Below are 27,799 nucleotides of genomic sequence, written 5' to 3' on the forward strand. Positions count from 1 at the left end.
AAGGAAGGTTTCTATTTGAAAAACTGAAGTTTGTATTGTCATGAGATCATCTTTAAGTTGTATAAAAAATGTAAATGATTCGAAAAATGTTCTTTTAGTGTATTTAAAAATTCCAAAAATCTGAATTTTAACACAATATGCATAATTTAACTATAAAACAGGATGAGCATGCTTAAAATAATCCCCCTGATATATATATATATATAAATATAATGTATATGCATATTATACATAGTATATTCCAAAAAAGATTTAAATATAAATGTGTTATTTAAATGAATATGTTCTGTTTAGATAGGGCAGTAATTGATATTGGAAACAGCAAACCAAAAGAAACAATTTTAGACATTTTAAAGAGCGATAAATGAATATGTTTAACTAGGTACTATACTAATTTTTATTATAACCATTATTCGTATGCTTAAGTAAGAAATTGTTTGATGAGATAAATGCTTTTATACTAATAAATAATTATTTTATTTTATATTTGATAACACAAAAAAGTTTTATTTGTAATAATATGATACCTTTGATTCCACTTGAAGCATAGAATATTTATTCACAAGTCGTTTTTGTCTGGTTGTTATTCTTCGAAATATTTTCATATCAACACGGTATATTTTTCATTTTTTTTTTTTACAATTGGTATTTAAGCTTCTTAAACTGATTGTGTTTATCATTTTGTGGTGAGGGTAGGGGTTTTGGTTTGTTATGAATGCATGTGCCAGCTACTCCGAACAATGTAGATCGAAGCACACATTAGTGACGGTGGCCAACTACCAAGGCTTCAATTTCATATTTACAGCAGTAGATATCGCTGTATATTTGAGATTCTTATTACATTTTTAGTACAATTGTCTTATCATTGTCTCATATTTTCTGGGATAAAATACTACATTAATTCTTATGTTATATCAAGGCGTGGCAGATATAATTACTGGCTTAAATTTACTCTAACTTCCTTTCTTAGTTTTAGTTTTTTTAAATGGCTTTATTAATTTATTGTCTTAACAAATATAATATCGGTCAAAACAGTTCTTCACTTTCAGCTACCATCAAGTTCATCACATAGGCATAACTACAAAATAAAATATGAACATTGTAAATAATATAGAGTTGTCAATAATGTAATCTCAACCCAATGAAATAAAAATTTTGTAATCCAATAGCCTATGTCACCGAGGGTATATTTCGTTAAACAAATAAAAAATAAAATATAATGTATAAAAGTTAAATTTATGAAATTGAGTAGGATATTTAGGATTTCAAACATACAGTGTAAATTAAATAAAACATTTATTCAATAATATTTGATATTTAAAATAATATGTTAAATAAGCATGAGCTCAATGTTATGACATTTTTATGGTTTAAATGATTAATTATACCTAGTGGTTTTACGCATTTTATGTAGATATAACTAAATTTATTACTGATTAAATAACAGGTTAATAATAAAATACATCTCATAAAATACATATCGTGATTATTTTAATCGTAATTATTAGTAGTTGAAAATTGGAAGGGTGTGCGTGCACACACTTACCATTGGTTAAGTACGTATATTTAGTCAATGAATATGCAGTATACGTGTGTTTTAAATACAATTGTAAAGTATCAAAAGCTTAAAAAAATATACAAATTATGGTAAAATAATAATAAAATAATAATAACAACAACATGTGACCAATGTGGGTTATATGATAATATAATTAATAACAATAGCCAACAGACGATAACAACAGCTCTCATGACTAGTAAATTAATATTGGTGAGTTTTGGGTAATACGTGAGTATGCTGCTAGCAGTGTTGTATTAAGTGGTTGTATAGCATTACACAGCATCGTTAATTCATCTTTAATAGAGCGTAATTCATATTGTGCCTACTACATAATTATGATCCACATTCGGCCCGCCACTTCACACGCATTTATATGAGCCGTACGTGTTCAGACACGTCAAGCCGCGTTCGGTGCAAACGTTCGGTGCCTGCTGCAGCTCCGGGTCCGAACACTCGTCCACGTCCACGCACGTTTTCCAGCCATCGTCCAACTGCAATCCGTCCGGGCACAAGCAGAACGCGGATCCCACCGTGTTGATGCACTGGTGCGAACACCCGGCCGTGCCGTCCCGACACTCGTCCACGTCGTCGCAAGTGTGCCGGTCGTCGGCCAGCCTGGTGCCCGGTATGCCGTGACACGAACACTTGTAACCGCCCCAAGTGTTGGTGCACGCGCCTTGGCACGGTCCGTGCCCGTTGCGCAACAAGCATTCGTCAATATCTGCAACACGTGCCAGGCACAAGATATTCAATAAGGCGCTTGCAGGCCCGGATTGAGGCGTAAGCAGTGTAGGCTTCAGCCTATACACAACCACGGAGTTAGGGGCACGGGAACCGCATACTATCCTGATGTTATTTTAAATTTTTATTTAAATATATCGGAAATTTGAAATAGTAATAATCAATAATCATAGATAATATTGTTATAATATTAATATATTATTAATATTTATTATCTATGCAATCAATAATAAAAAAAAAGAAAAGTATAAATTAATGGTTCGTTATTTTTTATAGTATGATTATTTTATATTTTTATAAATCTAAAATATATTTTATCTTATTTTAATTTTATGTTTTTACTTGTTTTCACATACAGTAAAACCTCGTTAAGACGCTCCCGTTTAATACGCCATCCCGCTTAACACGCGGATTTTTCCCGGTCCCAGGTAATTGTACACTTTTAACATTGAAAAAAAGACGCTTAATACGCCACCGCATATTACGTAATCCCGCATAATACGCTCTAATTGCTGGCTTCTCAAACATTTTAAAATAGAAAAAAACCCAATTAATACAATCAGCGATAAGAATTTCGTTGAAACGTTTATCTATTATCGACCGAGTAATTGATATTTATTATTAACATCTTGATGTGGTTTATACTCTTACTATATGTATTTCGTTAGTACGTACGTACGTTAGTTATATGATCGGACGTTGAAGTGTACACGTGAAATCACACGCAGATTTATAATTTGTATGTTTTGTTTATTGTTATTCGTGTGTTTTTTTATTATTAATTTTAAATACAACTTATGTTACTGTGTAATACATAACAAGTCACACTATGAACATTTTTCTAATTTATTCTATCTATGTACATACATATTATCACATTTAAAACGCTTTTAATATGCGGGTATCGCCTATAGCGCTTTAAGAGCGTAATAGGCGGGATATCGCCTATAACGCTATCCCGCATATTGCGCGGTTTTACGATTTCCCCTTCGAGAGCGTCTTAACGAGGTTTTACTGTATTATATACATGTACAATGTACATATTGTGGTTAATAAACCTAAAATAATATTTTATTATTTAATCAAGTATCGAGTAGAGAAATGTGTACAATATTTTTTTTAAATAGGGGCACCAAATTTTTTACAGCCTATGGGCACTGTAGATCTTAATCCGGGCCTGGGCGCATGGCAATAATACGCCACTCGATGGTTCGCAAGATGGCGTGGCATGCAAAAAAACCGGAAACAGATCCGATATCATATTGTTATGAAATCTAGTACTATAGACTAGTATAGTATAACTCTATCCAGATCTCATTCGCAAGTCGCTTGCACAACAGTGGCATATTCAGGGAAGGGGTAACTGCAACTCACCACCACCCCCAAAAAAATTCTGTCAAGGTTTGGGAATACGACCTCCGAATTTAAAGATTTTAATTACATTTTTAAATTTAGATCAAATTTCGCATACAGGGTTCGGCTTTTGGCAAGTTCTCACGCGATAAATAGTATGTAAACGGGTACTATATATTACATGCTAAAGTTCCTAGAGGAAAAACAATCGTAAGTTCTTACATGATCAAAAAAAAATAAAAAAAAATAACAATAAAAAATACACGGAGATAAAATTAAATGCATTACTTTCGTTTTTCCAATTGGACTGTACTGCATAAAAAACATAATACCCTTTGGGCTTAGATCATAATATGATCATAATATGATCTAAGAAAATATCACACAACATATAATAGTGCCGTAAGTCAGAATTTTTTTTGTTTTGAGGATGGGGCACTTAATTTTTTAATTAAATTTTTGCGACATTACAATACCTGATTATCATCTATTACTTTATGGTCCCTTTGTTTATTAAGTGTTTACTACATGCCTATAATTTTTTTACGACTACAATTATACGTTAACAACTTACTATGATATCCATACATTTAACATAACAAAGTATTAATATTATTGTAAAATATAGATTGATAGAATAATGTATTAATTAATATAGCTATATTAATTTAATTAAATAAACATTATAATATATGTTTGAAACACAACATTTCATTTTTGTTCGAATATTATTATTATTTACTAACAAGAATACTAGATCACAACTCTTAACTTTTATCAAACAAAATTATTTACCACCAATTATATACCACTTAGTACCTACGTTCTTGAGCACAAAACAAGATACGCATCAGAATGATACCATAATCAAACTATAATCGTTTTCACATAAAAAATGGAATGCACTTGTATGTCTTATCTGAAGTCCGTGCTTATTTTAATATTATTTGACATTTATGAATACAAATTACAAAATTAATAATTTATTGTTATTCGTTATCATAGATTTATCTGGAATTATATAAATTAAAAACATTTTGTGCGATTCACTACGCCCAATCAAAAAAAAAAAAAGATTTCGGAGAGGGCACGTGTCCCCAGTCCCAGTGCCCTCTCCATCCTTGGCTATGGCACTGATACAATAGTTTAAAATAATATTCACTACATCTATTATACATACCTACATCATAGGCGCAACTAGGGTTAATCTTTTTTTTTGTGGGGGGGGGGAGACTTGAATTTACTCAAGCTTACTTTTTAATTTATATTTATACCTATTATGTAGAAGCTTGATAAATATTTGTGGGGCTAAGCATCCTTTAGCCCCCACCTAATTGCACCTGTGCATACCTACACTTATATTAATTACATATAATACGATATACTTATGGGTATTCTATTTTGTTAAATGTTAATTCAGTACTCATTGATTGTTGAAAATTAAATTTAAAAAAACGTATTTTATGGAACACGATGATAACAAAAAAACTTTAAACACGTCAATTATACTGTTTAAGCTGTCAGTTTGAGTCTGATTTAAAATGAGTGGGGATTGGGACCCATATAGGTACAGTATATTTTATATACTCACAAAACAAAAATCTAATTCAAATTCATGGATTTAAAAACGTTGGATGCAAAAGTTTGATCTAGTTTATGTGTCACATTATACATTTAGATTTCCACACTCGTCGCACAAAAAACATATCAGAAAATGTGATTGGTATTTACAAACGCGTTTTCTAGCGAGTCTGTCGTCGAGGCGAACTTCAAGAGATCGCGTATAAGTGCACGTGTAATCGGTATATGTATATAAATAGATAGATAAAGTGCATGCGTGGGACGACCATAATTTATACCTATTGTACATACCTTTATATATATTATGTACATAATATAGCGTATATACTATATATATACAATGCACCAATATACGTGTTAGCTGCTATAGCAAGTGTCGGTTACAAAACTGCAGATATAAATATATAATCATATATAATATCTGTATTAGTTTAAGCACCCGAAGATATTGAGTCAATCGATTATTTAGATTCTCATACGAAATTGTGTTTAATAACTATGCTATAAATATACTTAATTAAAGTGTTTATTTTAAAATAGTTTCTAAATTTAAACTCGATATTAATATATCTACCAAAAACAATGTATTATAATTTAAAATATACAGAATATCAATAAGTTTATTTTCGTAATATGCAACCATACAGACATATTATAATATTAATATATTATACATACTCTTCTGCCCACCTCTCCTACCTTTAGTTTAAAACTTAGTTATATGAGTACTTAATGGAAATTAACAATTCTACTTACAAAATGTTTGATATCTTTACTGTGTGTGGATTTTTAACCATCACGTTAATAATAATTTTAAAAATATTTAATTTAATTTAAGATAAACTAATAAACTCCGAAAATTACAATAAATGTGTGGCTTCTGGCTCTTAAATACACTGATTAGTATAAAAATGTTTATTAGTAAAATCACACAAACAGCCGACAGGTACTGATGAGACAGTTTTGTATTTCTGTTTACCTACCTATACATACTAATTGTTATGGGTTGTTTTATACTAGTGTTTCTTAACCTGTCTTCCGCAAAAGTTTAAAATCGCAAGAGAGAGAGGCCGCTGGCGGCGGCACTTTTAAGATAATTTTCAAAGGGGTTCCGCATGAAAAAAATATTATTATTTGGTGTTCCGTGATATCAAAAAGGTTGAGGAACACTGCTTTATACAAGTTTAAACTGGATTTTAAAATAAATTTATATGTAAATATAAATTTATTTTTTCAATTATTATTTACAAAAACCCATTTTTTTAAATGTATATTTTTTACAATTTTTCTATAAACATTAAACATAGAGTATATTACTATATAAGTATAAAACTAAGCATTAAATGCAGTGCCGCAACTAGCGGGGGGACCAGGGGTGCTCAGCACCACCAAGAGGCCTCAGTTTATAATTAATTAGGGCCCCCAAATTTATAGAAGTCTAAAAAAAAAAAAAATTAAAAAAATTCTCATTTCATGTACATAATTACACTACTACGATCATACAAAATATTATATTTGATTTTCAGTATTGCGTATTTGTGTGTCTACTGTCTACAATCTATATTGTTGTACGTAGTCGTAGTACATTGTTATAAGTGTTATAACAAGATTTTATATTTTTATATTATTTTAATTGTCTGATCCAGCCAGCAGTGGTGCCTCAATGCTTGTATTATTTTAATTACCGGTCACTGTTGCGTCAGCTGAACGTTCATTTTCCAAGTTAAAAATAATAAAAAAAACTACCTAAGAAACTAAATGGGACAAGGAAGGCTATCAAATATTAGTATATTAAATATAGAACGGCCAAGAACTCATGAATTGAATGTAAATAAAATTATTGATGATTTTGCTAATAAAAAGGCAAGAAAAAAAACTTTTGTAAGTAATTTTGTCTACAAATTTCCAGTATATCATTGATATATTTAAGATAATATAAGAAAAGTTATTTTTTAGAACATATTATTTAAGATTTTATCTACATAAGTATTAAGATATGTATATTGGCTGTATGATTCTTTGTATATTATTTCATTTACTCTTATTCATATTTATAATTTTAGGTATTATTATATTTTAACGTTTAAACGTTTTTAAATTACTTGACTTGTTGCTAAAGTGTATAATAAATTAGGATTATTTGCAGTGGCGCCGAACCCTATGTTAAGGTCGGGCCATGGCCCGACATATTTTGAAAATTTATGATAGGGCCGCTTCATATTGACCATTTTCCTCTCCACGGTATGCCATTTTTTCCGATATTAAGATGTTGGGCCTCTTGAAATATTTTTCGCCCTACTAGAGTTTTAGGACTTCAGCGCCACTGATTATTTGAATACCTATTGTAAATAAACTTATCTGAAATATATTTATATATAATATATATAGTATTTAAATTACAAGGTAACAAAAATAAGTTCGGTTATAAAGGCTGATTCCTATGGGCTATATAGAAACTACTTAAAATAATGTAAACAAAATTTGTATTTATATAATATATTGTACTGGTAAAGGAACAGGGGCCCCATAATATTGTTTTGCACCAGGGCCCCACGTTATTACCACGGCATCATTTAAATACGTACCTACGACCTATAAAATTATCTGTAATGAATTATGAAATATGAATATTAATTATTGAATATTAACTGTGGACAAATTTTGAATTCACGTAAATAGTAAATACGTAATCACATTATCATAATACATATTTTTATTTAGTATTATAATGATAACGCATGTGCAATAGATATCAATCACCTTCATAATGTTATCTTCAACCCGTAGTACACGTTTATAATGCAGTAGCTGTATCCATTATAATATATCATGATCTAAGGATTTCATACACTATTTTAGATAACCTATCTAATTGTTACCCAATCAAAACAACATATCATCACATAATGTAGACGGACCGACATTAAACACGAGTGTGTCCTTTTGAAAAATTATTTGAAAATTTGATGTACCCAATACCCACAATATTGTATATGTATTTATTTATTTACCTTCGCATTTGGTGTCAGCTACCATAAAGCCAGGTGGACAATGACACCTGTACGATCCCGGTGTGTTGATGCAAAGTCCTTCACAACCTCCGTTATTTGTCAAGCATTCGTTTACATCTACACGAAACATAAAGACAATAAAGGTTAGTTAATATTATTACTACACACCCGGTAGACGGTAGACCACTGGAGCATAATATTATTATTTATTTTTAAAATACAACTAAATTAAATCAAATACACGTTTAATAAGTTATCTATGCGAAACAAATATAAGGCGCCAATAACTATGTGGGGCCTCTGAATACGAACAACACTCGTAATTTTACTAGAACGTGTATATTGAAAAAAAAATTACAACAGGGACTTGTAAACGTTTTTTTTAGTGTCTAATGAAAGCCTTGACCGTGTTTAGGTGTATTGAACCTCGGTAAAACCGATATTAAATTATTAATACGTCCTACTACTTAGTTTAGTAGCTATATGCATATTATGTTCTTGTAACGTTTTTGGTAAATATTAGTAATTATTATTTATAACGCTGTTGATTTAGTATATTTTTAAATTTTTATCATTCGTCATTTTTTTAATTAGTTATTAGTTGTTATTTAAAATTGTATTATACCTACTTATAATAACTAGATTGTAAATAATAATTAATTATTAATTATTATCTTGAAATACCCCGACCATAAAATTATTTCGATCGTTATATTAGTATTTTGTTTTTTTTTTCACAATTCTAGCTATACAGACATGCCGTTTCAAAAACAAGTTATAACCGAATATACATTTTTTTATTATCTGCACATGTAGGTACTTTTGTCCTCGAATAAAATCTTAATACTTAGTCAATACAGTTGATATTTTGGATAATAATAATTTACTTGAGTAAAACGATTTTTGATTATTCGTAGCATGTACTGAATATTTGAAAGAAAATAATAATTATATACGTACCTACGTATAAAGGTCGAATTTAACTGTTTGTCATGAAATATAGGTACGCAGTAAGCCAGTAACACTATCATAATAATTGTCATATTTCGGATCTATATAGTATATTATATATATATATTATATATTATAACGTATATTATAAAATATCTTATTGTTATTGCATATAAATTATTTTAGAATAATTGGCATGACTCCGTTGTGTTTATCGGTGGCATTTAATTTTAATTTATTTTGTATCAAATTTGATATTAATGTTATTACTGATTATATAGGTAGTTTTAAATGTTATCTATATGATTGTTAATCATAAACTGCTCAAAAATTAGTTAGATATTTCGTCAAATATTTCCTTTTTAAACAATATGGGTCATATAAAAGCTATAATATTAAATGGTATACTAACAATCATACATATACCAGTAATTCAATTTGAATTTATTTTAAAAGAATATGAAATAGCTGTAGCTTTTACGCAATATTCAATGGACGAATTTAAAAGCCAATTCTCTAACCGTAAAAAATAACATATAAAAATAGTTTTTTATTTAAACGAAAATTAATTAATGTATTAAGAAAATAATTGGAATACTTATTCACTGAATTTGTGTAAAATGCGTTAAATGTATTTGAACTATCGATTGAATTGAAAATGAACTGTAATAGGACGTTTGGTATATACTTAATGTTGCAGTTTACTGATTACGTATTGTTTTATATCCTTAATATTTAACGAATGCAAACGTACCATATGTATAATTTCTGGATGTATATTTCACCAAGGTTGGAACTAAAGAAGAATTTCTTAAAATTATATCAATCGGTGATGCTTTATAAAGTATTTCTGGTATCGATTCTTTTTTTATGATCTCGTTATCTTCGGTATTGACCGAAAGTTTATCACTGATTTCGAACGTTTTTTTTTTACCAGGTCTTGGTTTCTTGGTTTTTTTTTCATTTTTTTCATTTTTCTTGTTTTTTTTTTTATGTTTTTTCCCCTTTCGAATCTTCTTCTCGGATTTTTTTGGCTGCTCTGATTTTAATCCCCTACCATTCAACCAATCGTCATAGTTTTTCCACGGCCACCAAACATTGTTCTCAACTCTTTCCGTTTGAGAATTTGTATTAATTCCTTTTGACTGCACTTTTATTTCTGCTTCCGATAAAATTCTTGGACTGTTCCAACTGCATAAATATAATAAAATAATTTTATTCAATATCACTAAAAGACAAATTTGATCAGATGGATAATATGGAAAACTTACAATTTATTAAAATAAATGTCATTAAATTATTTTTACCTTTATCCGTAAATTACGTATTTTTATTTATTATAGCGATAACTAACGAGGATACAAAAAAAATATTTATATATCTAAACAAAATTATATTATGTAACTTACTCGAATAGCGTTCTTGACCGGTCTGCAATTTTTTCTTCATCATATTTTGTGCGATTCTGTAAATTATAGTCAAGACCATACTGTTGACCACTGAGTTGTCTTGTCTGAAAATATGTAGTATCGTTGGTGACTGATGATACTGAAATAAAAAAACGGATGTTAAGTCCATTACGATGATCGTTTTAAATTAATATGCGCGTGGTCTATTTGAGGATAATACAACGACTAATCATAGCAATACGACAGCTGTAATATTATTATTCTGTTTGAAGAATGACGCGAACATTATTATTTTCTTTATTTGAATAAAAATAATAATAAGTTAAAAAAACGTGGCTCTATTGTCAGGATACGGTAGTAATGCTCATTTGTCATCAGTCCTTTTGTTTAGTAGCCCTCGAGATTCAACGCCCATCGACTTTCGAGACAGAAAAAACAACACCTGGGTACCTATTTATTTAAAAATAAATAATTTAATATACCTACTATTAAAACAATAGAGAAAATGCTAATCATATTTGTACCCACATAATTGAGGAATAAAAATGTCTGTGCGAGATGATAAAAAATAAATAAATATGAAATCCCAAATGTCCCACACTAATGTGAGAACTTCGAAAACCAGATTTTTAATACAATTTTTTAATCCTACGCTAAGAACGGGACATATCGGAAACTGAAATTGGAGGTAGAGGGAAAAACTTTTGAAGTGATTGTTGGATTATGGTAATCAGCGTCGTCAATTTGTTTGGTATTAGCGCCTTCACAGTCATAAACTTATTTAATTTATTAACCGGTTTACATATTTAGGACATTACATCCAAATAGATCCCAGTAATGTCTTTTTCGTCTTTTTCGTCTTTGTCGCTTGTTCATTGATATCGGTATGAAATATGTATACATATATATACACACACGCTGATACAAACACTTATATGTACGTGCATATTGCATATATATGTGTTTATTAAGAGCTATAATAATGTAATTGATTTATAAAATATCCACAACAATTCAATATTTTGAAACTATTCGGGAAAATTATGACTAGTTGAAACTTGAAGCATATGTTTAGTCAATTCTATATTGTAGGAATTACAATAATAACAGAATTACAATATATTTGTAATAACTAATAAATAAACATTTTATAACCACCTAATAGAATAACTTCTGGTTGAGTGTTAATTTATAAGTATGAAGTAGGTGACTTTATAAATATTTAAAATGGAATGATTTTACTACAGGAAATAGATAGTTTTTTACAAATTAAAATTATATAATAACGAATTAGAGTCAATAATTATTGTTTAATTATTTTTATGTACACTAATGAGCAACTTTTTTTTTTTATTAAATAAGGTCTTACTGACGTATGTTATCTTAACTTAGTGTTGAATAGATACAATTTTTTTTTTACATTTGAAAATAGATAAAAATTACTAATAATTAGAAAAATAATTTTTCTAATTATTAGTAAAAAGATACATGCAACTTTAAAAAAAAAAGATCTTAGATATACATTATATCTCTTAACATATTTTAAGTTAATAAATATTATTTGACGCTTGAAATATAAGAATAAAATAGGTACCTAGTTTATTAATTTTGAAATCATACTTTTTAATTCAATTTTACTCAACACAAATACTATTGTTTATTTTTAAATTCAATTTTAGTTATAAGTTTTGTATAGTTATATGTTATGGCAAAAAAAGAAATAACATTTTTTCAATTTATCAACCACGTTAAATGTATATAAAAAATAAAAAAAATAGATATTTATTAATCAATTTCGATTTTACTACAAAAATAGGTAAATGTTGTGTATTTTAGTACTTCCCGAGTTTTTACTTTCGTATTTATCATTAAGTGTCTATATCGCATTCATTAGATGTCTTATATAAAAAAATATTTAGATGCCCAACTATGGGATTATTTTATACTCTCATACGTTTTTGTCTTTTACACACTAAATGACTTGTGTGCCAAATTGTTATCTTAGGTATTTAAATATGTTTTCTCGCAAGACACCCAATACTTATTTAAGTAATTTGTTGAAATGATAAATTTGGCTGTGACTTGTCGTTCTTCACGTGAATTTCGCAATTAAAAATATTACAGGTTCTTAACATAACATTTAGAAATATGTAAATAATACAAATAGATACATCAATAACCATTTGTACAATTTTTATCGTCCGTCTTGGAAATTAACAAAAATATTCCTTATAAATTAAAAATATACATGATTCACTGATAAATTACGTGATTTGTTATTTTTCATCCTTACGTACTACATAAACCTGTATATTGTAGGTATGAACTCAATCGTACATTTCGTTAAGTATTCACAGTTCAATTTTTAGGTTTTCTTAAAATAAAATTGAAGTTTTGAATAAAACACAGTACCTACTCTATACTGTAAGTTAATTAATTTGAAAGTCAGTATAAATCACGATTTAAAACCAATGTTTAATTGTAGTATTTTTTATGTAAAATATGACATGTAGATTTTGGGAAAAGGGGTGCAATTAATCATATACGCATATTGTCATATTATAGAATATTAAAAAAATGACACCTAAAATATTCGCATTACATTCTGAACGAAAGTCAATTTCTGCATTTCAAATTAATTATTACAATTTATACATTTTTTTTTACAGAAAATTTAAAACTACCGGGATTGTAATAATAAGTGTTTGAAAATTCGTTAATTTAATGAAATCACAATTATTATTTATTTTTATTTTTTAATAACTAAATTATGCTGGATATATACGTATCTGATATCATGATGTGTAATATATGTAGGTTCTATACTATACTGTAGTCTGTAGGTACTAAAACGTCTATAATACATCTATCAAATTATGAAAATGCAGAATTAAATATATTTTATAAATATACGTATAAATAGCCTATACCTATATTGGAAAATTATGTAATTTTGCAATGGGTCTAAAGGTGTATTTACTTAAAATAATTTTGAAATACTTCACTTATTTGTAAAATTAGAATTTGTAATGAAATATTTTAGGGATGTAAGATTTTGTTTTATGAAATGTTTGAACGGTAATTATGATTAAATGTCTCTGCAGGCATAATAATAATCATAATATTATTATATAAGCAGTGGACACAATAATAATTGTCTATTTACTCTTAATACTTAATAGCATATAGGTTATATGAATGATGTACCTATAGTTATATTGATATTTTTTCAACAAAATTATTTTAAATACCTATGCACCAAAAGTCTTATTACCCATGATCTAATGTAGTTTTATAAACACAATAACCGATTATTTAAGAGTGAAAATGTTATTACTGTTGCGTGATATTATTTATTTAATAATAAGCTATTTAATAAATCGTTTATCAGTATAATAACATATGTTTAACTGAAAAAAATAGTTAGGTGTCATCTATACGATATGATTTATATTTATTAGGACTACGCATTAGATTAATGAAATAATAAAATATACATTCATCTCATCATTAAAAACATTATAGTAGATTATCGGATTAATAAAATATAAGTTAACAAATAGGCTTCTAAATAGGTACGAACAAATGTATTTTACTGTCCACATTTTTTTTTCTGTGCATAGGTTGAATAATTAGTGTGAGTTAATTGTTATATGGTTAATACAATTTTATTTTGTGACTAATTTTTGCTTACCGTAAACATTTGAAGTAATTGTATAAATAATAAATATTTGTATAATATTATAATTGTCATGCATAAGACACATATTATTTTAGTTGATATTAATAATTTATTTTGGAATATGAACGGATCTTCTGAAGTCTTTAAAAAACTTTCTGTGGCCAAGGGTGGAGGTATACTGATGCAATTGGAAGGAGTGTCATATGAGAATCTCATCTGAATCTTCGTTTGTTATAATATAATGTCCCCTCTAAAATGCATCTCGTTACACGTTTGAATTTTACGACCATTTTAGATTTATATTTGTTTGTTTTTGATTTTTGTTTTATTATTTTTGATACGACATTCAATTCATTTGCATTGTTTTCAATTTGAATACTTTAATAGTGTAGGTATTAGATACTTACACAATATAATATTAATACCTATTATTTTTATTGTTGAAACGTTAAAAACAAAACGTTTTCATTTAACTACGGATAAATTTAAATGAAGTACCTACAAAATATTTCTGTCATATATAATAATATCTAAATTTTTTATCTAAATTTTTATTGTATTCAAGTGTTTTTGGAAGTATAGGTACATAAATATACACAATATAATGTCTGTATCTTATGATCTAAGAAAAAAATATTTTAATTGGATACTATTACAATTATTTCTTCACATATATTATATATTTATTTAAATTTATATGTATATTTCTTCAACATGGTTGAATATTAATAACAACTATTAAGCGTTTGTTATTTTTAAATGCATAACAGTAAATGTAAATTATAAACAAATTTGTAAAAAACGACCTAAATGATATAATTCATAACAATAATAAATAATAGATAGTTAATTGATTCAAAGATTGATGAAATTACAAATCATTAAATAATTTTCGAATGAAATCAACCTAGCTATGACTCATAGGGATTTAATATTGATATATTATCCATAATTAAATTAACTAAACATTATGTAGACATACAAAGATTTTTGAGAAACAGGCTTTGGGTATTATAGCCGTATAGGTACCTACATTTTATAATAATAAATGTATTGAATATATTAATTATTGAGTTGGATCATTTTGGTTCTAGGTTACTTTTACGGTCGAACATTAAAAATGCGAAACGCGGATACTTTGTGCGGTCGGGTAAAAATTTAGATTGCAGAATTAACGTAGATACTTTGTGCTATGATGTACAAATAAAATAATAGGTATAGTAAAAAAGTCTGGAGTCATGACCAAATGTATTAAAAATGTTATTAAATTGAAATACCATTTGGTATGTATATAATTTGCCAGTAAAATAATTATAATGTATAATTAATATATTATAGCACAAATATTATGTTTGGTTGTTATTTTGGCTGTAAATTAAAAAAAAAATATTAATAAGAATGTCAAATCTTTTTAGCATAACTTTTGAATAATAGGATAGAACTGTAATTTATAAATATAATATATTATCCTAAATGTACTATCTATGCACTTGAGGTTATATGGCGTCAAATTATTATAGAAATAGCCTCAAGAAATGTTTGGTTGTTGTAACTTGCTACCAAATAATCTGTTAATTAAAAGAAAACTGATTATTTTGTCTTGTTTATATACTATTTAGTATTTATATAATATTATTTAAATTAGGTACTTTTAAAAATCAAATAAATTAAATAATGTTAAGTCTCGATCAAACTGTATAACATTATATATATATATATATATATATATATATATATGTATATATGTACATATGTACTTATATTTACATAATATTATAGACTTGGATACTTTATGTATATGTATAATGGAACAAAGTATCCTTGTTATATGTTTTAAACAATGGGCCATACATATTCTATTAAAATGTAGGAATATAATAAAAGAGCCTATAATTATAGTTTATAAGATATTGTACTTTTACAGAGGTAGAATGAATTATTATAAAACACCTAATAAAATAATTTAAAAATAGGTTATCGTTAATACATTACAATTAATTATGTAATTCAAGATATTCAATGTGTTTTTTACAAATTACCTATATAGAAACTAATATTTAGGAACAATTATAAGTTTAAAATAACAACTTAAAATTGATTATTGTAATAAAAAATTTTATTAACGCAGTTATTGTCAGTTACAACTATAACTCTATAAGCTAAAATAGTAATTTTCATTTTTATGTAACATGTCTTTAAGCTTGCTGTATAATCCATCATAAATTTAAAAAATCAAGTATTACTGGTCATGCAGTAATATTTTTAATGACATTAAATTAAACTAAATGATATGCAACTTAATCATTACGTTTGTTATTGAGCAGTAGACACAGATAATTTTAACACTATAAAAGTATAAACAATATAATATATTGTTTAAAGAACCAATGATATCAACTTTGTAATAAATTTAAGGAACGGAAAATATTGCAATACTATATTTTGATTGATAAACATATTCACTATATTATAAGGACACTCACTTTTTACTATAAAAATAATAATAATATTTATACCTTACGACAAATACAATTTAACTAAAATCTCTTTATGCAAAGTTTTTATTAATTATATTTTTTAAAAAAATAATAATATATTTTTAGTACTTATAGCTATTTATAAACTATCCTATAAATAGAACACATTGAACTTTAATCTTCAGAATTAGTTGACTTGAATTATGTATACAACAATTGTATTATTTCTCTAATCTAAATGTTAAAAACATGGGCGATATTTTCAATTAAAAAATTCTTAATATGACTTTATCAATTCAATTTTGGAATATTTAAGAAAACACATAATTTTGTAAATTTTAAAAATGTATTTCATTGAATTGTTGATTATTTTTCGTTTTTGTTTAAGTCTTTTGTCGATGTTTATTTTCAATAATTTCTTTATTAAAAATTGTTTTGAATACTAATAGTTGAACATTAAATATTTAAATGTTTAATATATAATGGGTGAATTAAATTAAATTGTATCGGGTGCAGACGATACAGTAATTTTCAGAAATTAAATCATGCCGTAGTACTATACCAAAGCAAAATACGGCGTTGTTGCATCAAATAATAATTGCATAATACAATACGATAACTGATAAAATTAACAATAGAAATAAAATTATTATTTTAAAATAATAAATAAGATTAAATATTGTATAAGTAGCATTAATAATTATGATTGTATATTTAAAAATTACATTCAAATGACGTTGGCATGTTATAATGTTAAAAATACTTTAATTGTATCATTTTCAATTAAATTTTACCGATTTATATTTATATTCTATTATGATAAATACACGTAAACAGTAAAATGTATAAGATCGTTTTTGTTTTGTTCCACTAATCTTTGAGGTTTTGAGTTTGGATAATGATGAATTGCTGATTACTGTATTGATAATTGATAACGTCGAAAGAATTAAAAAAATAATTTTTATAATACTATCTACCTATTTAATATTTATTATCATTAACCATTATGTTTTGGTATGTTTTTTTTTTAGATATTTGCATAAAATATATTAATTATTTGATAGTTGAAAACTATCGTTATTATTGATTTTATCAAACGCAGGATATTTTCCTTCACATAAATTGTAAAACATAATATTGTATGCATTGTAGTGGACGTTTTAACTAATACCTATACAATATCTATTGCCAGACAGTGAAATATTTTAGTCACCCATTAGGTCATATGTTTAATAATTGGAAGACATAATTTTTTTAAATATAAATAAAACGTCTAAAATCCACTTAATCCTAACGTATTGTAGGAAGAAAATAAGTAAAATTATTTTTCCGTAATAATTAGGTACAAAAATATTCAAAATTTATTACTCTAGTAAAATATCTTCATACAAAAATCGTTTTATTTCAAATATATTAAAATATTGTTGATTTAAAATTTATATCCAGCTTATTCAATACTGCAATGCCCTACTCAATGGAGAGATTTCCGTCGACACCTACTATACGGCAGAGCGAGTTCTTCAGTTTTTTTTTTATATTTAATGAAATTCTCAAGACGTCTAACAACGTTAGGGTTATTAGTTGCTCTCAAATTGTACAATATAGATGCTAAAAAAATCACGAGATGTGTTCGTAAAAATATGCATTTACACACCAAAAACGAATTAATATGTGGTAAAATATGCTCGCAAAAGTCAAATTTAAAGACATTTATTTTTTTGAGTTAAAACAATTAAAAAAAAAAAAAAACTATACTTAAAGTTGATTTGCTTATCTATTATTTGATATATTATTATATATAACTATATACTTAATTTATAAAAAATAATATAAGAATTATAGGACTTACCTAAAATGTTGCAAGAATAAAAAATAATTGGGTAAAAATTTGAATTACTCTTTTTTCTACTACTAAATTGCAACCAAATGGCAGTTTTTTTGTAAGATGCGTCCAAATTTTTATCGATGTTAAAAAGGTATAATTTCAACAATACCCTATTTTTCATTCATGTTATATAAAGTAAAACTTGAGCTGTTCGCCGTTTGTAAATCATATAAAACTTTAAACTTATTAAAGTCTCTATGATTGTATACTTTTTCAATCATATCACAGAAATTTTATTTTTGTCCAAAACCATGATATTTGTAAAAATACCAATACGTTATCAAATAACTTTTGGAATAATACGACAACTAAAGATTATTACTACATCCAGCATAGGTTTGTTAGTAGGTACCTATTGTATTCATTTAAATTAGTGAAGATACAATGGCTGAAGAACTCATATCGCAGCACGAGAAGTACTTGAAAATAATTTCAAATTTTAAGTTTTGTAAAATTAATCAGTTTCTAAGTTCGGGTGTGGTTAAGTGGCTATGAACAGTAGGTAGTATAAATTAACCCTTTAAATACCAACATTTTAAAACCAAAAATAAATAAATAAAAAATGCGAAAAGTTACAAAATTTAATTAATAAATATAATAGTAGCCAAACTCCAATTATTGATGTATACTTATTAACAATATATTCTTATTCGTCCTAATCTTGTATATTTTAAAATTGTATAATATTTTTAATTTTTAATTTAATTTTTATGAATTATTCAAATAAATTATTATATGGTTGTAACGAATTAAGTATAAATTAGAGATTGTAATTTTGAAAAAATATAGCTATTCATTTTTAAAATTTTACTCTAGCCCAGTTTTTATGGTACCATCTTACACTAATAAAAACTCGGGTGTAACTTAAGATAACATTCTACATACTTACTTTCAATTTGAGAATAAGAAATAAACATTTTCTTAAAGACTGACAATTAAGCGTTTGAGAACTATTCTCAAGCGCGATTTTGGGTGTAAATGTAATTTGGGCACAATTTATAATCGCCGCTAAATTGTCAGTCTTTAAGAAAATGTTTATTTCCAATTCTCAAATTGTAGATAGGTATGTAAAGTGTTATTTTAAGTTAAAAATCAGTACCAAACAGTAAATACCATAAAAAAATATTTAAATATTACCATACAGTTGTAAATGTTGTGTTTTTTTATATCTAGTAGGTATTTATAATGTTGCTTAGTGAAAATTCTTTAAAATATCCGCTATATTTATGTTGTTCAAAGCATCTGTTGATATTGAAATAATAATAATAATTGCGACGTAGAAAAATAATTAGTTATAACGTGAGATGAAGATTTTTTTATATTTTTTTACATGATTTACATTTAATTTAGATTAATAACATCAAATAATTCATAACATTTGATTTAATCATATTTATTTTTAAATTTCCTCCCATGATATAAATATTAGTATTAGATTTATTTTTTTTTCTTTGCAAAATATCAAAATATATATTTAATAACTATTTATTGGTTTTTTCAGCTGTCTTAATTATATTATTAGGTTGGTAGGTATTTCTAAACAACTTGCAAAAACGATAAATTTTTGTATCAACCAGTTATTATATTTTACATTATTTATATAGGTACCTACTCATACATAGTATGATGGAATTATTTATTTATTGTAACAGTTGTTCCTGTAATATTAAGCAGCACTCCAAAACAATAATCTTGATGAATTATAAAAGTATTGAAAATATGGTTTGAAATTATTTTAATAGTACCTATTACATGTTAGTTGGTCACTAACCTATAATGGTCTCTTAAATTTTAAAGCTTACCTCTATAAACATTAATTTTAATAAATTCTTTATATTTTCAGGTTATTTTTATAATAAGTTATGAGTTATGACGAACTTTTTCAATTTTAAAAATCGTTTTTCTTAGAAAAACATACCTACTAGCTACCATTATACTTATACACGTTTTTGTCCACTTTAAATCTAAACATGTATTTATAATATAGTTGAATTTTAAGTGTAGTTTATATTATAATGAATTAATTTACATATTTATTCATGGCATAAGAAACAAGTCTGGAATTATGATGATGAACCGCTCTTAAATTGTGGATAGTTAAATGGTTTATCATTATTTATACAAGTTGACTACCGTTTCGTATAGATACTAACAGAGAATATCTACCTTGAAATACCACCAATAAAGCATATTAGTTGCATCATAGGCATCGTATCGACTGTGAAAGTAGTTTTTAATTTTTCGCAACAACATTTACACCAAATACATTATACATATCTATTAATAAAAAAATACGAACGAACTTATCGTGCATTTTTGAATCAAATTGAATAATTAACATAATGTAGGACTTGTAAAGACATAGAACATATAATTAGGTACCCATGTTATATATTTGTATTTAGATAATAACTATATATGTGTCAAATAAACATCAATCTTGGAATCACGTTATTCTCGGAATGAGAACGAAATTATGATCACATCTATCAATTAAATGATTACTATAAGAATATAAATTAATAACAATATTGCATCACACTGTGTTTGGGTGGGGAAAATTGGCTTAAGAAAACGGGTTTAATGCTTGAATTTTTATATATTAGCTTTAACATACAAATACAATAAGCATTATCTGTCTGTCGTTTGAGTAGATAGGTTTAAAACTTTCTGTTTAAACATTTATTCTTGTAATTTTACATTTATACATGATGAACGGACACGCTACAGTGATAGAAAATAACTTGGGGGTAAGTTTTTCAATTAAACAATATTCTATTTTTATAGTTGATACAATAGGTACAAATCTTATTTCATATTTCAAATTAAATTATTGTTTTTTTTTTTTTAGAATATTTATTATTTATTTTATTTTCTATTGAAGTTTATTGGTTCGTTAACCGTTTATAGTGAAAATATTTACTCTACGTTAGCAGTTTTACGACAATTCAATTAAAACTAATGTATAATTATTATTCAATATTTTTTTTTGTGTATGGCTGATTATTTTGGCTTATGCTATACGTTATAGTTATGATGACCAGATATTAAAAAAGAAAAAACAGTACATAATAATATAGGCTAATGAATATTATGTGTATATAATCATATATTATATCAATATAAATACCTAACAATATAACATCAATTTTATTTAAACTCATTTATTTATTTTTAAACATAAATATGCATCACAGATTTTTAATCTTACTAAGAGTGAAAAATAAAATATGTGTTTTTATATAACTAAACTCATGTGACTTTCATGAAAAACAAAACTTATATGTAATAATACATACTTAATAAAAAAACTGTGATAATAGATTGTTATTATTATTCATCGAGATAGATTTCGATGTTATTATTTTTATATTAATCATGAAGACTAGCCTTCATGATATTATTATTAGTAAAAATCTAAAACCATGGTTACAATATTAACACTATATAGTCTATATCAAAGTATTAAAACTTTTAAAAAATAAGTACATTGAAGTGTAGGTACTTCGACCATTTATTTAGGACAGTAGGACATGTTACCAAAAAAACAGTAGTGTCCTTATAAAATAAGTACGTCTGGTCATCATACTATAAAAAATAATTATTTTTTTGTTACTTACTGCTTACTTAATTTTTATGTGGCAAGAACTATACGTGTAATATGTAATATTATTTAAACTCTTAAACTTTTTAAATCGGTTTTGATAATAATGAATTTAAATAATTCATTTATCTACGTTCAATAAAGTACTAATGAATAAATGACTATATTATGTATTAATATTAATTTGGACATTTGGACATTTGCAAAATTGATTTCGTTACGTATGATTTATAGGTAGGTATAAACATTTTATTTTATCACGCAGCAAAAATACACTAAAGGTCTGTTCTTATACATTGATTATCCATTTATAGTTAATATATACTCATAATACTATCCATAAGTTTTAAAATTAATGATGGTAGGATTTAGAAACTACGATGAAAAAAAAAATTACTATTTATAAATTATCTATATTACCTTATTTGTTTACTTATTTCCTTATTACATACTGAGAAGTAATTATTGTATTATTTTGTTTGGTTAAATTATGCCTACTAAAAAGAAATTAAATATTATTTAACTTTATTATTGTTTCCAAAATATATTGTGCGTTATGATGGGACATCAAGGCATTAATGATTTTGTGAATCTGTTTTTGAGATGGAATTTATTAACATCGATAGAAATAACTATATTTTAAATGAATACCTATAATATAATAATAATATTACATTCTGTAATTATATAACATGTGTGAAACGAGTATATACGAACAAGCGTTGTATTGATTTAAAATAATTCATATTTAGTTATATTCTGACATATAAATAATTAACTAAAAAAAAAAAACTTTATCATTATTTTAGACACCTAAGATACGCAAAGGATCATATATAGCTCCTATTGATGAAGAATCCATCACATTGATATTTTCACCGGGAAATGATAGCGTCGGAACACTGGCTAAGGCATTAAAACTCTTCAAGGTAATAAATTTACAGCTTACGTATAATAGCTATTTCACATCACATTAATTTACTAGTTCAATTAAGTAAGACGTTTGACTATTAACAGATAATAACACTGTTAATGGATCGAAAGTACATGTACATGATACCAATTGGCACTTGTTTATTCGAGATATATTTTATAGTATGTCTTAACGTAGCGAAGGACTATGCAATAATAAATTATTATCGTCGCATAACTGACAGTGAATTAACATGAAGTGTAAAATGTGTGATTTCCTATTTGTGTATTTCAAATCGTTGTATAGTACGTGAAAAAAGCTGACCAGTTACCTATAAATAATAATACTAGTTTTTAAATATTCAATAATAACAATAATAGAAGAAAATTCTCAGTGATTTCGATTTTTATGTCCTGTACAGGAATACAACGTGAACCTGTTGCATATAGAATCCCGGTCGTCGGACAGGATACCGGATCAGTATGAGTTTTTTGTCGAATGCGCGCCCGGGGGTAACGTCCCAAAGGTGGTAGAAATATTGAAGGGCACAATGACATACTGTTCGGTAGTGTCCAGGAATAAACTCAAGGACAGCAAAGTGAAAGACAGTAAGTGTTTTCGGGATGATTGTAGGGGGAGGGGCGGATGGAGGGATATGGACTCACGCGAAATGTAAATTGTGATTCTTTTATAACCTCGGTGGTCGTCTTGTAGATTACGTTCCGTGGTTCCCGTTGCGGATTAGGGACTTGGATAAGTACGCCAATCAGATCCTATCGCATGGAGCTGAACTGAACGCCGATCATCCCGGGTTCACGGATCCTGTGTACAGAATGAGGAGGAAGTATTTGGCAGATACCGCGTTGAATTATAGACAGTATGTAGCCGATAGCATAATGTTTATACAACTTACTAGTACCTAGTAAAAAATTAATTCAATTATTATATAAATTATACAATTACAATAATTTCGTGAATTATTATTAAAAAATATCACACATTATGTATTATCAATATAATATACAAGTGTCAAGTATAACACCGTACTTAAAAAGTAAAACTTTTTTGTTAACAGTGGAGATCCATTACCTTATATCGAGTACACCGAACAAGAAGTGAAGACTTGGGGTACCGTGTTCAGAGAACTAACTAAATTGTATCCGACGCATGCGTGCAATGAATATAATCACGTGTTTCCCCTGTTAGTTGAAAACTGTGGTTATCGAGAGGACTGCATACCGCAGTTCGAAGATATTTCCAATTTTCTTAAGGGTAATAAATAATAGTAATTATAATAATTACCGTATATGTCTTGGGTTATGATGTGTGCAATATAATATTTTGAAAATTAAAACTTAGAATTTGATTTTAATACTGTAGAATATAGATAGAAACATAGAATACTGATAATATCTATTATATTTGCATAAAAAAATCATTTGATGAAAATGAATGTTTTTTTTTTACGTATTGTAATATTTATAATTTTATTTATTGCAGACAGTACCGGATTTACTTTAAGACCAGTTGGTGGACTTCTTTCGTCCAGAGACTTCTTAGCCGGATTAGCTTTCAGAGTATTCCATTCCACACAATACATCAGACACCATAGTCGACCATTATACACGCCTGAACCGGACATTTGTCATGAACTGTTGGGCCATGTACCGTTGTTCGCTAACCCAGCTTTTGCACAATTTTCTCAAGAAATTGGACTGGCGTCGCTTGGCGCCCCCGACGATTACGTTAAAAAATTGGCCACGGTAAATATACATGGACATTGCAATGCGTATATATATGCACATCATTCACATCATGCACTTGACCATAAAAACTATGTTTCGTTGTGCTGAAATGATTACGTAGATTTATTTAATAACTGCAGTCACGCATTGGTTTTCTTTTATGAATCGAAACACCGTTAAAATTTGATAATTTAAATTCTATGATACAAGCTTGGTATCGACTACAATCCAATTTAGATTTCACTTATTTTAAAAATAAAACCTAGGCATATTTCGTATTCAGCCCACCAAAACATAGGCCATTGGTTGATAGTTATAAACCTGTTTTTTACACCAGAGGGAACACGGTTGGTTTGGGACAGGTGGTATGTGGGGTTAGGATTTGTCAGTAAAAACCTGGATGAATACCCATACTAGTGACGACTATTGATGCTTGACCTCAATACGAGTTAACGAGTTAGAGGCTATAGCCAATTTTACCACGCCAGGCTCCAAAACCTAGGTACATTAAAGCAGTTAATACGTTAACATATTTGAAAACGGAATTTACCATATGCAAACACGAAAAATTTTCTTTATGGTTATAATTATTTATGCAAAATAAAAAAATCTATATGCTATCACGCGTCACATTATTATAACCTACTTACCACAATAATCAGTTTTTTATCATTAAAATGTAAGCATAATCTCACTCAAATAAAATATGTTTTCGTCAATAATTTCATTATACGAGAATAGGCTTAATATGAAAATGATTATTTCCCATCGAATCGGCATGACACGTTTAAACGCTTATAGTTTACTGTGCATTACCTACCTACGATGTATATATATATATATACATATGTAATATTATATTATTGTGACCGGGTCATAATAATACTATTATAGTAAATAATAAAATAACAATAATATATACCTACCTATATATTATATACAGATAGTGCGTAACGATCAAACCGAACACAATATATATTATATAGTTTTCACGTGCAATTTATAGATTATAAGAATTCGATATCGTAATATCGTTATGGTGGCGTATCGACTGAGATATTAATTTTCTTTTATAACGCACAAAAATATATGTGCACGCGTTACATGGTCGTTCATGCGTTTTTGTAAACTGTCACAAACACAATATGTACATTTTTATAGGGCGATCAACCAAGCTCACACACCCCCATTTATCCTTTAACAATGAATTTATTCAAATTATGATTTTTGGAACTTTTAAATAATTTAAGGGCCATATTAACAAATACTTAGATTTGTCTTATACTCTTGTACACAAGGTGATTATCAACTTCTTTTCTATCACCTTTTTTCCTGTTAGTTGTTAATCAGGTGACTTTTCTGAAGTGATTGATGTGTCTGATTCGAAATTAGAAATAAACGTAATAAATAGTAGATTCAAAACTAAATCTATTTTATTTTTGTAAGACCATTTAATGATTGTAATTATCCTTAGTATATACTTACATTAAATTAACGCAGAAACTACTAATACACATTTCTGTTTGGAATTCATCTTCATTTTTAAAAAATCACGTGTTTAAAAATATATAGGTGGTTAATATTTAAGTTGGTTCTCATTTTTAAAAAAAAACTGTACTACTGTGACATGTCTGGCCTGATACTGTACTCCTTTATTCCTTTTGTGGTGTACAAGTTCTAAATTATTCAAAATATTGTACTGAAATATACCCACTTTAATATTCCAAAAATCATAATAATCAGAAAAATCTGAATATATTCATTTGAAAAAAAAAAAAAATGGGGATATAATATGTTACGCTTTTGCTAAATAACGACGCTGTGGAATATAAAAAAATGTGCCTAAAATGTATCTATTTTTATAATATATTTTGTTATGTATAACATCATGCGCATCACGTTGCAGTGTTATTGGTTCACCGTCGAGTTCGGACTGTGCCGTCAGAATGGCGAGCTGAAGGCGTACGGCGCCGGACTGCTGTCGTCGATCGGTGAACTCCAATACTCGTTGTCAGGCAAACCGGAGCTGAAGTCTTTCGATCCCGAGGTGACCGGCAACCAGGATTATCCGATCACCGAGTATCAGCCCACATATTTCGTCGCTGAGAGCTTCGACGACGTCAAAGACAAACTTATGTGAGCAGCATTATTAACAAAAGCGTTAACATTAGTAGAATTATTAGAAATATCAGCACCGATACACTCCACTACTCTGACCACTATCAGCAGCGAATGGCATTTTCGTATACTTCTCGAGTGTTTTATGATATGTATTTTTTGTTTTGTTTGATTACAGAAAATTTGCAAAGACGATACCGAAACAATTCGGAATCCGCTACAACCCGTACACGCAGAGCGTGCAGGTGCTGGACTCGAAACTGCAACTGCAAGAGCTGGCCAACAACATCAGCAACGAGCTACAGATATTGCGCTACACGCTCAACAAGATGGATTGAACACTAAAATGCATTTTTTTTTACCTGTGTATTATGTGTATTATGTGTATAATATGATAATAGTGTAATGTCCCATTATTAATATTATTATTATTATTATTGTATTATTATTATTATTATGCCGACGTTGCTGTTATAATGTTGTTGCAGTTGTGTCGTATTTATCGTAATTATATTGTTAGATTGTTACTATCGTTATTTATTGTACGTTGTCGTTTATACAATACGGTGCAGTAGGCGTCCGTCGGAAAAGGCGCATTTCCACAGCTCTGACAGCGATATACCGCGTTACGCAATCGCCCAACGCGAGTTACAACAGTTAATTGGGTCCAATTTCCACCTGTTATAATATTGCACAACTCAAAACCACCCTTGACTAATTTTGTTTAATGAAACCGAACGAGCGCAATGTTTTCACGACAAAAAACAT

At 27.5% G+C, this 27,799-nt stretch overlaps 3 protein-coding genes across 3 annotated transcripts in view; 2 read left to right on the plus strand and 1 right to left on the minus strand.

Moving 5' to 3' along the window:
• The window catches only part of LOC107166323 (sushi, von Willebrand factor type A, EGF and pentraxin domain-containing protein 1-like), a 6,609-nt gene extending 6,125 nt beyond the window's left edge, over positions 1-484 (plus strand). The window contains exon 11 of the mRNA XM_089219407.1: positions 295-484. Within this exon, the coding sequence (XP_089075533.1) occupies positions 295-368 (74 nt within the window). The 3' untranslated portion in view covers positions 369-484. The remainder of the gene's footprint in view (positions 1-294) is intronic.
• Positions 485-1,279: 795 nt separating this feature from the next.
• Positions 1,280-14,451, minus strand: LOC107166324 (uncharacterized). Its single transcript, XM_089219408.1, has 5 exons — positions 14,302-14,451; positions 10,608-10,746; positions 9,953-10,389; positions 8,248-8,364; positions 1,280-2,282 (listed from the first exon to the last, which is right to left on the minus strand). The coding sequence occupies exons 1-5, from the start codon at positions 14,372-14,374 to the stop codon at positions 1,921-1,923; spliced, it is 1,128 nt and encodes a 375-aa protein (XP_089075534.1). The 5' UTR covers positions 14,375-14,451; the 3' UTR covers positions 1,280-1,920.
• Positions 14,452-21,249: 6,798 nt separating this feature from the next.
• Positions 21,250-27,567, plus strand: Hn (phenylalanine hydroxylase). Its single transcript, XM_015514935.2, has 8 exons — positions 21,250-21,401; positions 23,065-23,184; positions 23,590-23,776; positions 23,883-24,045; positions 24,244-24,440; positions 24,669-24,931; positions 26,820-27,049; positions 27,210-27,567. Exons 1-8 carry the CDS (start codon positions 21,360-21,362, stop codon positions 27,367-27,369), a joined length of 1,362 nt encoding a protein of 453 aa, XP_015370421.1. The 5' UTR covers positions 21,250-21,359; the 3' UTR covers positions 27,370-27,567.
• Positions 27,568-27,799: the final 232 nt, after the last annotated feature.

Source organism: Diuraphis noxia, unplaced genomic scaffold, assembly GCF_037042655.1.
Source record: "Diuraphis noxia isolate RWA-SAM2 unplaced genomic scaffold, SU_Dnox_SAM2 contig0002, whole genome shotgun sequence".
Taxonomy (NCBI): domain Eukaryota; kingdom Metazoa; phylum Arthropoda; class Insecta; order Hemiptera; family Aphididae; genus Diuraphis; species Diuraphis noxia.

Excerpts from the sequence above, each read along its gene's own strand:
- Hn (XM_015514935.2), top strand. The coding sequence starts at position 21,360 with ATGATGAACGGACACGCTACAGTGATAGAAAATAACTTGGGG. Across the intron at positions 21,402-23,064 it reads TGATAGAAAATAACTTGGGG|ACACCTAAGATACGCAAAGG; the intron begins GTAAGTTTTTCA and ends TCATTATTTTAG. Across the intron at positions 27,050-27,209 it reads GACGTCAAAGACAAACTTAT|AAAATTTGCAAAGACGATAC; the intron begins GTGAGCAGCATT and ends GTTTGATTACAG.
- LOC107166324 (XM_089219408.1), bottom strand. The coding sequence starts at position 14,374 with ATGTGTCTTATGCATGACAATTATAATATTATACAAATATTTATTATT. Across the intron at positions 10,747-14,301 it reads AATTACTTCAAATGTTTACG|TATCATCAGTCACCAACGAT; the intron begins GTAAGCAAAAAT and ends TTTTTATTTCAG. Across the intron at positions 8,365-9,952 it reads ATCCAGAAATTATACATATG|ATGTAAACGAATGCTTGACA; the intron begins GTACGTTTGCAT and ends TGTTTCGTGTAG.